General features: G+C 36.2%; 1 protein-coding gene across 1 annotated transcript in view; it reads right to left on the bottom strand.

Moving 5' to 3' along the window:
* Window positions 1-11011, bottom strand: part of ankrd6a (ankyrin repeat domain 6a) — a 13720-nt gene extending 2709 nt beyond the window's left edge. The window contains exons 1-7 of the mRNA XM_056477294.1: window positions 10955-11011; window positions 3038-3136; window positions 1895-1993; window positions 1506-1604; window positions 1302-1400; window positions 653-751; window positions 249-326 (exon numbers count right to left, since the gene is read on the bottom strand). Of these exons, the coding sequence (XP_056333269.1) occupies window positions 249-326; window positions 653-751; window positions 1302-1400; window positions 1506-1604; window positions 1895-1993; window positions 3038-3136; window positions 10955-11011 (630 nt within the window). The remainder of the gene's footprint in view (window positions 1-248; window positions 327-652; window positions 752-1301; window positions 1401-1505; window positions 1605-1894; window positions 1994-3037; window positions 3137-10954) is intronic.
* Between the last annotated feature and the right edge of the window lie 1729 nt (window positions 11012-12740).

Below are 12740 nucleotides of genomic sequence, written 5' to 3'. Positions count from 1 at the left end.
ACATGAGGGCTAATAATATTGTCTTCAAATGTACATAAATACAGTACATACATTTTTTAAATGCATTATTATTTTGTTTTTACAATTATGCAAATCAGATTACATTACGTTTGAAAAGATTAAATCATTTTGTTTAGTTGTGCTGATTCATTCCGAAGCAAATCATAAGATTCTTTTCTAGAAAGAGCATGTCTTATTGGACATTGAACTAGTGCTCGATGTGAAGTCATTGAATGTAATACCATTACCTGATTGGATTTTGCTAGAAGAATAGCCAGCTCTCTGTTGTTATTGTCTCGAGCTTTATCAAGAGCAGTTTGTCCAGTCTGTTGAAAGATTTAGCATTTAAGTGTTTAGTGTTTAACCTTTATTGGCGGGGGACAGAAAAATTTCTTTCTTCTGTTGAACACAAAACTGGTAGCCACTGAAATCCACGTTTTGTTACAGTGTTAGGAAAGTTGCTTTTGAAAGTAATGCATTACAATATTGAATTACTGCTCCAAAAAATAGTAACTACATGATTTACTTAGTCAGTTATTATGGTAAGTAATGAACTACTATAATCTATGGTCTTCCTTCAGCATATGCTGGAATCAGTCTCTCCCCCTTTATAACCTGAGATTCAGGCATATGATGAGATGACATGACTTACATTGTTTTTGATATTTGCATCAGCTCCTGCTTCCAGCAAAAGACTAACCGTTTTCTTGTGATTCAGTGCAGCAGCGACATGAAGCGCAGTGTCTCCTGTCTATAAAATATGTACATTTTCCACAAGAACATAAACATCTGTAATTGTTTATGCAATGAACTGGAGATGACTGGAGATAATTATGAGGGATAGTTCAACCCAAAATCTAAATTCTCTCATAATTTACTTAAAGTGTTGCCAAACTTGAGTTGTTTTTTCCGTTAAACACAAAAGAAGATATTTTGAAGAATGTTGGAAAGTATTTTTTTTTGTGGATGTCAGTGGTTTCCACATTTTTCAAAATATCTTCTGTAATCAACATAAAAAAAAAGAAACTCAAAAATGATTTGAAACAATGTTAGGATGAGCAAATGTTTTGAGTGAAGTAGTTGTTAACTAATTAGGCTAGTTAAATTAATCTCTGAATTATAATTGTGAGAAAGGACTAAGCCTAAATGGACTAAGTCGAAAGAAAATTGATGAAATAATTATATTTTGTTTTCAGTTTATAGCCTCAATAGCTTTTGATGCTTCATGTTATAGACAAAACAACTAAGAAACTAGAACAGAACTCTGATATAAAGAGTAACTATTAAAATGAGAATCTGACCTGGTTTTTCTCTGTCACCGAGCAGAAAGAACCCAAGAGGATCTTAATTATGGCCAAGTGATTGTAGCGAGCAGCAAAGTGTAAACATGTTTCACCTGCCTGGAAGGAAAGATGTGCTTTAACAACTTCTTTCTAGAAATATGTAAATATAATAGTTTAAAACGGGAAGAGTGGATTGTATTGTAATGTAATGTAAAAGCTTGCATTGTTTTTGCTGTCAGGCATGGGTCCACCAAGCAGTAGCACTCGAGCGGTCTGGGAATGTCCGTTCTGACAGGCTAGATGTAGAGGAGAGTTTCCAACCTTTAAAACGAAAGGTTTAAAAAATAATTAGCAGAATCCACCAAATGAGATTTTCTAAATTTTAAAATGATCTTGTTTTTTACTGTAAAATGATCTTGGTTTTACTGTAAAATGAACAAGGGCATTTTCTGTTAACTGCTAGTGACATTTCTTCCCAATTTAATTAGTATTTTTGTGCTTTCCAGAAGGAAATACTAAAATGTTTTTCTATTAAAGAAAAATAAATATTGGTATAATTTTTTTAAAGAAATCTGGTTTAATCTGAAAAATAATGCATTAAAATGACTTACTTTGTTCTTTACATTCACATCTGCTCCAGCTTTGACCAGTAGCTTCACACATGCACTGAAACCATGCCATGACACCTCATGCAAAGCCGTGTTTCCTTCCTGTTAGAGGACAATCAGTTCTTACTTTTGTTTTTAGATTATTGATTTCACAACGAAGGCACTACATTAACCACATTACTCAGGAATGTACCAAAATTAGCTTAAAGTCTAGTTTTCATTGATAGCCGTTTTGCCAGATGTTATAGGCCTAAAAACTCTAAATTATAAACAAGACCCAAATATACAAAAAAAATACACGTAAATGAGTTAAACGATACGCAAGTATCAAGTGTCTCGAGTACACAAAAAAAAAATAGGTACTTAATGTGATTTTTTTTGGGACAACTTTATTGTTTTATGTTCAATCCACTTAAATTTGGGACAGCATGAATGAATTGTGTTGCATTTTTACACTGCAGATTGTGGTATTAAATTTCATGAGTTTCTTTAAAAGGAACAGCTTGACCAATCAGACAAACTTGGTATCAGTTTCTTATTTTTTAAGTCTGACAATTTTATTTATTGCCCACAGGATTTCAGAATCTTGATTTGATTTTAAATAATTTAGAACAACATACTAAAGTTCTGATATTACACCATTTTTAATACATTGTAGCGCAAGTGTTTTTAACTCTAGAAAGACATAAATTCTACTGGAGCGGCCGTAGCAGTCATTATCTTTTTTGTTATATTTAATTGACTAAGTGAGCAGGAGAGCTAAGCATTTTCACCACAAAAGAAATACAGATATACACACACCGGCCACTTTATTAGGTACACCTGTCCAACTGGTTAATGCAATTTTCTAATCAGCCAATCACATGGCTGCAACTCAATACATTTAGGCATGTAGACATGGTCAAGACAATCTGCTGCAGTTCAAACTGAGCATCAGAATTGGGTGATTTAAGTGACTTTGAACGAGGCATGGTTGTTAGTATGAGTATTTCAGAAACTGCTGATCTACTGGGATTTTCACGCACAACCATCTCTAGGGTTTACAGAGAATGGTCCGAAAAAGAGAAAATATTATTACACTACAAAAATATAAAAATATATACCCGCGATGCTAGTTCTAGTGTACAAGATTGCAAATGGACAGACCTTGTCTTGTAGATCAAGAGCACATCCTCCATGGATGAGGGCAGAAACGGCATCACGGTTTCCCACAACAGCTGCCCGGTGCAGGGCTGTCTGGTGACCCTGGAAAACAAACAAAAAAGCACATCCAGGCCATTTCTACCATCTAAGCTTAAAGGCCACCAAAGGTTAAATGTCAGCCAGGCTACAAATGTCAAACCTGCTACCAAATTATAAACAGAAATCTTAATAATATAAGCTTAAAGAGGTAGTTCATCCATAAATGAAAATGTACTCAGCATTTACTTTGCCTCAAGTTGTTTCAAACCTTTATGAGCTCCATTGTTGAGCACAAAAGAAGATATTTTAAAGAATGTTGTAAACTAGTACCCTTTGACCTCCATAGTAGGAGAGAAAAAACATTCTTCTGAACATTTTTCAAAATATCTTTTTTTGAGAATGAGTGTACTATCCCTTTAAGCACTCCTGTCGTCCTCTGACAGCAATAATAATGAACACAAAGTCACAAACACACAATAAGACCAGTAAAATAGACATACCATGAGTTTACATCTTCCAGGCGGCCTTCTTAACCTCCGTCTGCTACTGCAGCAGGTGAACGGGACAGCAAATATCCTGTGGCAAGCAAGTCACGCATGTTCGCATACACCAAAACATGCGCAGATGTGGCACAATCCCGCACGCTGGGACTTACAAGCTGATAGTGTACGACCAGCTGGCTTTACTGACATTAAAAGAGTCACATGGGTAATCCCTGGCGCAAAGACCGAGAGACACTCATTGTACTCTTTTCTTTAGGTCTGGCACATGGGCAGAGGGAATATTTCTGGATGAGAATGATGAAACCCATCAGGTCGTGGAGGTTTAAGCTCTTGTTTTGATTTCAGGTCGCTGTATATTCCAGTGTGTGTGTGCCTATGATGTGTTTTTCTGTTAGGAAGTTAAATTAAAATCTGAATGCAGAAACTCAAAACAAGCTACTGAGGTTAGAAAAAAGTTTATGAATCTTCTCTTGTATTTTATTTTATTAATATACATATCAAGAATTCAACTTAGATTTTGAATTAAATACAGATAAAAGCCTTGAACAATTTTCCATCAATTGACTTATCAACATGATTTGAAGTCTGACTTTGATATCATTGTAGATTTACAATATAAGCGTATATTATATTATTAATAATATTTAAATAATTATAAAAATAATATATATTATAATATATAATAATATATAATATATATAAAAAAATAATATATATAATATATATTATATAGTATATTTTATATTGGTCGACGCAGTGGCTTAGTGGTTAGCACTGTTGCATTTTAGCAAGAAGGTCACTGGTTCGAGCCTCGGCTGGGTCAGTTGACACTTCTGTGTGGAGTTTGCACGTTCTCCCCGTGTTCATGTGGGTTTCCTCCAGGTGCTCCGGTTTCCCCCACAGTCCAAAGACATGCGCTAAAGGTGAAATGAATGAACTATTCAATTTGGGTGTTTCCAGGGGCAGATTTAGTGATTTAGGGGGCCTTAGCAAATCCAGCCATTAAGCCCAAAAGTTTTAAAATGCACTTTTTATACTTTATTTTATTATATATTTTGCAGTTTTTTTCTTATATTACTCAACTAAAAGTAATAAATGAACTATTCTGTATTTAAAACTAAATCTTAACTAATTTGACTGCTGGACTGGCTTAAGTTTGAGGATGGGGGACTCAAATAAAAAATTTCAGACCCTCGCCATACAAAATATGATAGAAAATGATGTTATATATCATTTATGGGTATAATTTATAATTCTAGGTATTTATTTGGGGGCCCTCAGATTTTCTGAGGCCCTAAGCGGCTGCTTACATTGCTTATTAAATAAAGGGACTAAGCCTTTTACTAAATATTAATGATCAACCCCGGCTGGGTCACCTGGATATTAATAATAATGAAATTAATTATATTACATTATTATTATTCATTTTCATAAAAATATAAATATCTGACAGTCTTGATGACTTCTCATTTTTTAATTAAATATGTTTTCATTTACTTTGTTATGTTCGGAAAGTTTTTTTTTTTTTTTTACATTTTGATAATTGAGATTAAATTAGTTTTATAGTCTTCATTTCTGAGATTGTTTATGAAATCGTAAGGGAAAAAACTATAATTATTCATTTAATTCAAAATATAATCTGTATAAAATGCTAATAAACGTACTAAATACTGTAATAAAAATAATTAGAAGGTAATACAAATAAAAATAAATATTTTTAAAAATTTGTAAAAATAAAATAAATATAAATGATAATTTTTATTGCTGTGTCAATACTAAAAATAAACCATAAAATCTAAGCAGAAATAAAAACCCTCAATAATCAGCTTTTTTTGTTTTGTTTTGGCTGCATGACTTGATTTTTTTTTTTTTTTACAGTAACACTGAAGCATTAGAGAGATTTGCAATGATGTCTGTGGAAAAACAGCTTAAACATAGGCCTATGCATTAAACAAAAGACACATTAAAAGCCTAGACCAAATGTGCTGGAGCAGTAGAACATGATTGTGTGGCCCAGCAGAGGTTGATCTTATGAGTGGCTTTAGCAAGATGTCCCAGATGTGAGTGTTAAAAGCTACAGCTGGGAAAGAGCAGGACAGATGGAGAAGACCTCTTTTATTACAAAAACATTCATGCTCATAATCTCTTGTAGGCTACCTTGTTAATATATATGTCATGCTACACAGCATTAAATATTTACAATGCTTTAAGTTTGAAGGTGTGAAGATTTTGCATTATACCAGTCCTGTATATATGCTCTAGATCAGGGATGGCCAAACTCGTAGATTTTAGCTACAACTTGCCTCGACACACCTGTATGGTTGTTACTAGAAAACCTAGTAAGAGCTTGATTAGGTAGCCCAGGTGTGTCTGATTGGGGTTGGAACTAAACTGTGCAGGACACCGGCCTTCCTGGACCGAATTTGGGCACCCCTGCTCTAGATACGCTCACCGGCCACTTTATTAGGTACACCTGTCCAACTGCTCGTTAATACAAATTTCTAATTAGCCAATCACATGGCAGCAACTCAATGCATTTAAGCTACGGTCACACTGGGCTTTGTGTGTGCAAAATTCTGTCGTACAGCGCTGCGAAAAGGGGCGGGATTAAACAAGATGATTGGACATTAAAGCGAGCGATTGCTCCATGTTTAAAATTTCTGTCCAGAGAGGTCCTGTTTTGATCCTCGATTGATCTCACGCAGTCAAGTGATGCGATTTTGCAGGTCAGAGTTCACCAAGCTTGAACTTTGCACCGCAGCCACATGTGAAACTTGACGCATGACCCTGTGTTTCCGGTCTGACGCATTCGCGTGCGTATGAATGGAAGTCTATCGGAAGAAAAGTCAAGTGTGACCGCAGCTTTAGGCATGTAGACATGGTCAAGACGATCTGCTGCAGTTCAAACCAAGCATCAGAATGGGGAAAAAAGGTGATTTAAGTGACTTTGAATGTGGCATGGTTGTTGGTGCTAGACAGGCTGATCTGAGTATTTCAGAAACTGCTGATCTGCTGCCATTTTCACACACAACCATCTCTAGGGTTTACAGAGAATGGTCTGAAACTGAGAAAATATCCAGTGAGCGGCGGTTCTGTGGGCTCAAATGCCTTTTTGATGCCAGAGGTCAGAGGAGAATGGCCGGATTGGTTCGAGCTGATAGAAAGAAAACAAACTCAAATAACCACTTGTTACAACCGAGGTATGCAGAAGAGCATCTCTGAACACGTCCAACCTTCACATGGATGGGAAGCAGCAGAAGACCACACTGGGTGCCACTGCAGTCAGCTAAGAACAGGAAACTGAGGCTACAATTCGCACAGGCTCAGCAAAATTGAACAATAGAAGATTGGAAAAACGTTGCCTGGTCTGATGAGTCTCGATTTCTGCTGCAACATTCAGATGGTAGGATCAAAATTTGGTGTCAACAACATGAAAGCATGGAGCTATCCTGCCTTGTATTAGATTGGTGGCGGTGGTGGTGTAATGGTGTGGGGGATATTTTCTTGGCACACTTTGGGCCCAGCATCGTGTCAACGCCACAGCCCACCTGAGTATTGTTGCTGACCATGTCCATCCCTTAATGACCACAATGTACTCATCTTCTGATGGCTACTTCTTTCAGGATAACGCACCATGTCATAATGCGCGAATCATAACAGACTGATCACAGAGGAACTGCTGGAAGAGTGTAGTTTTGATGGAATTTTTGATATAGCATGGTGTATGGGAGAAAAAAAAAACTTTGCGTCAGAAAGCCGTGTGAGTATAGACTATCCTGTCAAAAAATGCGGTGAAAATTCTACACAACGGTAATTGATTGATTAAGGTGTTGACATGTTTACACATCGGAGAGCAGCATTTACAGTTGATCTTTCAGTCGTAATGTAGTGACATTAACGTTTTGTAAACTTAGTAATTAAATCATTTTCACTAAGGTATGTCTTTAAAAACTGAAAGAGTAGTGCTGACGATACTAACTAACTTTAACTCTGAATAAACAAAAACAAAGAACATTCATCACACTTTTACCAAATCTGTAGAGACAGGACAATCAACACAAACTGGAACCGCGTCTTTTTTAAAAGGAGATGAGCGGCAAATCCGGATTTCACCATTTCCTGATGCTAAAAGCTCTCAGGCAAAAACGTTCCTTACAAACATGTTTTTGTCGCATGTTAGCAGACCACTGTAATCCACCTGTGAGTCCAGCTGCGCTCTCATAGCGGGGAATTGAAAATGAAACCTTCGTTGCTGCACATTTATAAACGCAACACTGACGACCCATGTCTCCAAACAACTCTTCTTCTTCCACTTGTTTTAATTACGGTTGGCAACACAACTTGGCGTCTCTCTGCCGTCTGAACACTGTAACAGGTAAAAACAGTCTTCGAAGCTATCATGCATATTAATGAAGTTGCACCTCATACACAGTGGAGCGCGCTGGTTGGTTCGAACCAAATCTTTCTCATGAATTAATGCTGAAAGCTCAAAGACGTCACGTTGTACCCACCGGTACAGACAGCCAGTCTCCACACTGGATTTTACACAAGGATTTAATCGCTGTGACGTAGCTTCAAATTTTCTTTTCAAACTAGAAGAACGAAATTGCTCGAAATAACACAAAAACAACCAATTTGAATTTTTTTTGTGAAATATTAGTGTCCTAATAGTGTTTTTAGCAGCGTGGGACATAGATATGACTGTCATCATCTCAAATAATGTGTTTTGGTGTTTCGTGACTCTTTAAGCTTTAAGACTTATAAACTTTAAGGTAAATCACCTTCACATGATGCATATTGATAATTCAAAGCAAAAGCAGATATGAGGCCAAATAAATAAATGTTTGTAAAAATAATACAGTATTTTATAGAAGTGTTAATAAAGTAACTGTAGCTAATTTATTATAGCATACATGTTATCACAATAAATTAAAATACCATAAAATATATGTCTGTGTTTATACACCACACATATACACAGAATATTTTATGTACGTACTCTAATTTAATGTGATCATATTTATGTAATATACTGTAAATAAGAAGTTTAAAATGTTAAACAATATAACTCGGGGTTTCATTTACCCAGGATTTAGAATGACCCATCTATAAAAGCCTTTTAAGGGTTTTAAGTTAAAAAGCACATTAAACGCACGTCAATATATTTCAAATAATTCACTTTAAGCTAAATAAAGCAGGCATTTGAGGAAGGATCTCATGTTGAAGTATGACCTTGGGGTAAAAAAATCAGGCATACAAATCTTTTATAACAAACAGATAGGTTTGAATGTCAAGCAGACAGAGATGTCATTGTCTCCGAACGTCTCACAGATCTGAGAATAAAGCAATCATCTCTCAACACAACACTTGTGCTTTGAAGTCATCACGAAGTGTGTAATGCAAACATCTGGGAGTTTAAAGTGGGTTACCACGTTGCATGCAATACAGCAATTCTCATTTTTGTGGGTTTTTCTTGTGCCGTTTTTGTTGTTTTCAAGGCCATATTCATCATGTGGGTTCATGAATATTGCATTACTCCATCCACAGGGAAATTATGCATATTAAGATAACACAAAAATGAAAAGTGTTTGCAGGGCAAATGGGAGGAACGGTGTTATCATGAAAATAATTAACAAGATGATTCAATCATTGCTCAACCGGAAAATGCCCTCCAGACACTAATAATAATAATAAATAATTCTCAATTTTTAACATATTATTATTTAGTCTTGCTTAACTAGTTTAATATTATCTTATCATTATTTTGATTCAGTTTAAATATTTTTTTTCATCTTATTATTTTTATACAGCAAATATACCTGTATATTACACCCTATTTTACATGGAGTTTGAAAAGAGAACAGATGTCAAGCTTCTGTTACTGCAGTGCTTATAGCTCGAGCCTCGTGAATGGATCATTTCTAAGCTGATCTTTTATAAAATGATCGACTGACCCTAAAGATTAAACTGTGCTATACTCAAGTAAGAGTAAAACAAAATGTAGCCTATTCAGATTTGTTGAAATGATGCTTTACTTGGCTGTCAACAGCAGCTTATAATCTATGTTAAATGTGTATATGCATTTAATAAATGATATATTAGTGCAATATAGTGGAGGATACAGTACATTTAAAATTCAGCTGATACTGTATATGACCCTTGTCCCAAGTAGCTATGCTATATTTTTGACAATAAGCTTACACTCACCGGCCACTTTATTAGATACACCTGTCCAACTACTTGTTAACACAAATCTCTAATCAGCCACTTACATGGCAGCAATTCAATGCATTTAGGCATGTAGACATGGTCAAGACAACCTGCTGCAGTTCAAACCGAGCATCAGATTGGGGGAGAAAGGTGATTTAAGTGACTTTGAATGTGGCATGGTTTTTGGTGCCAGACGGGCTGGTCTGAGTATTTCAGAAACTGCTGATCTACTGGGATTTTCACGCACAACTCTCTCTAGGGTTTACCGATAATGGTCAGAAAAAGAGAAAATATCCAGTGAGCAGCACAAATGCCTTGTAGATGACAGAGGTCAGAGGAAAACGGCCAGACTGGTTTGAGCTGATAGAAAGGCAACAGTAACTTAAATAACCACTCGTTACAACCAAGGAATGCAGAAGAGCATCTCTGAACACACAACACGTTGAACCTTGAGGCAGATTGGCTATAGCAGCATTTTATTTTATGGCAAAAATCATTAGAATAAGCAAAGATCATGTTCCATGAAGATAAATAAATATATAAATTTCCAATTGTAAATATATTAATGCTTATTTTTTTTATTCTTATTTTTTGGACACTTTAAAGGTGATTTTTCTCAATAATTTCATATTTTTGAACCCTCAGATTCCAGATGTTTAAGTACACTGTAAAGATATCTGTTAATTAACAGTTTCTGTATTTTTTTTTCATATTTTTATTTAGTGTTTTCCATATATTTATGGTTGCGAATTACTGTACATTATGTCTCTGTTCTGTCAACTTTTGATGTTGAAAATTCAACTCTACACTTTAACAAAGTGACATTTATTGACATTTTATTAGTTTGAAATTTAAACTGTTAAAAATCTTAATAAAATTCACTTTTTCAAACTTTTCAAGGTTAAAAGTCGTTGGAAAGTGCCATAATGCAATTCAAATGCAAAAACAAACAGAGGTAATAAAATATAAACACATGAATCACAAAATACAGAAAACTGCTAAATTATGGACAATTTTTACACTGTAGTTTTACATCAGCCAAATATTGTCCATTATTATAAACTATACGTTTATGCAAGAAACATCTCATGGATCCACTGGGACACATCCTCTGTGATGTATCCTGAGACCATTGGGTGTTTCGGGTCTCTCAACATCATACACTCACCCAGGTGACCCAGCCGGGGTTGATCAAGTCCTGACTTGCGTCCCAGTAGCAGTCCATAGATCAGCCCTCTTAATCTAAAGCCACCTTGTGTCCTTCTCTGCGGCTTCGCTTGCGGATCGAATGGCCCATTTCTTTGTCACCCCTATAATGCCCAAATGACTGAGGACTTTGCAAAGTGAATGCCCTGCAAAGCCTGTACAACTAACTTAAGTTCTCCAGCCTCTCTCCCTGCAGTCCTCCACTAGTTCCTGGAACTTTGCGCGCTTCCTCTCATTGGCTTCCTCAATACGCTCTTCCCAAGGGACCAAAACCTCCAGAATGATTAGCTGTTTTTAAGATTCAGAGGTAACTATCATATCTGGCCGGAGACTTGTTACATTATGATGAGGGAACCTCAGCTGTTTTTCCAGGTCAACCTGCAGCTGCCAGTCCGAGGCTTTGTGAAGGAGGCCTGTTGATAATTGAGGTCAGGCCCAGGGTTTCTCTCCAGCTTTAGGCCCAATCCCAATTCTATTTTTGTACCCCTACCCCTTCCCCTTAAAACTGACTGTGAAGGGGAAGGGCTTCAAAATTTACCCCTAAGAATTGGGACAACACTTCAGCACCTGCACACGTCATCATGTCATCGCGATCTCTTGCTTTATATAAAATCAGACGATCGCGACTGCTGTAGTTATTCCAGTTGTTTTATTTTTTGGTATTTATCTTCAGGAAATCACTGAAGGCATATATTATATTGTCATAACGATCTACTGTGGCAATAAGATCATAACTATACTGTGCATTTACACAGTGGCCATATTCATCTATGTAAACACACCAAAACAACATTAACATTATAGCAGACGTTGTAAAAAGCTCATTCCCAGCCACTAGACTTCTCTGACAGGGTATTCGAGTGTCACCGAGTGTCAGAATGTTGTGGGACTGCTGTATAAGAGTTATTATTATGGATTATAGATCGCAAAATTTAGCGGGTTTTATTTTAGCGTTTTTTTTAAAAAGCATGATGGTAAAACATGTACGCGGTTATGAATATATTAAATCATATATTTGTTTGTTGTAAAAATTCATAATAATGACAAAAAAACTTTTTTGTGGATCTCCTTACTTCCGGGTGCTGCGATCCTGCTGTTGTGGCTGTTGTATTCTTGGAAATTTTCTTACCCCTTGGTTTCGAGTGTGGTCCTGAAAAATCTTTGTTCGAAGGGTTATTCACCCCTTAGCCCTATGCCTCAAGCTTAAGAGAATTGGGACACCCCTACCCTTTAATGGGAACCTGCAAAATGAGGGGTAAGGGGAAGGGCTAAGGGTTAAAATTGGGATTGGGCCTTAATGTGTTTGTAAAGTCGACGTTCCACTTGTTTTAATTACTTTTAACTACGCAACGCGGCGTCTCTCTGAATACTGTAACAACCTAAAAACAGTTTTCGAAGCTATATCATGCATATTGATGAAGTTGCATCTCGTTCACAGTAGAGCGCGCTGATTGGTTCGAACCGAGTCTTTCTCAGTAACTGATGCTGAAACCTCAATTTCATCACTTTGTACCGGCCGGTACAGACAGCCAGTCTCCACGCTGGATTTTACACAAGGATCTCATCGTCGTGACGTTGCTTCAAAATTTATTTTCAAACCAGAGGAACGAATTTGCTTGAAACAACGCAAAAACAACCAATTTTCACTGTTTAGTGAAATATTAGTGTCCTAATAGTGTTTTTAGCAACATGGGACACATATGACTGTCAACATCTTAAAAAATGTACTGTATTTTGGTGTTTCGTGA

Source organism: Danio aesculapii, chromosome 17 (genome assembly GCF_903798145.1).
Source record: "Danio aesculapii chromosome 17, fDanAes4.1, whole genome shotgun sequence".
NCBI classification, from domain to species: domain Eukaryota; kingdom Metazoa; phylum Chordata; class Actinopteri; order Cypriniformes; family Danionidae; genus Danio; species Danio aesculapii.
This window is presented reverse-complemented; position numbering and strand designations above follow the sequence as displayed.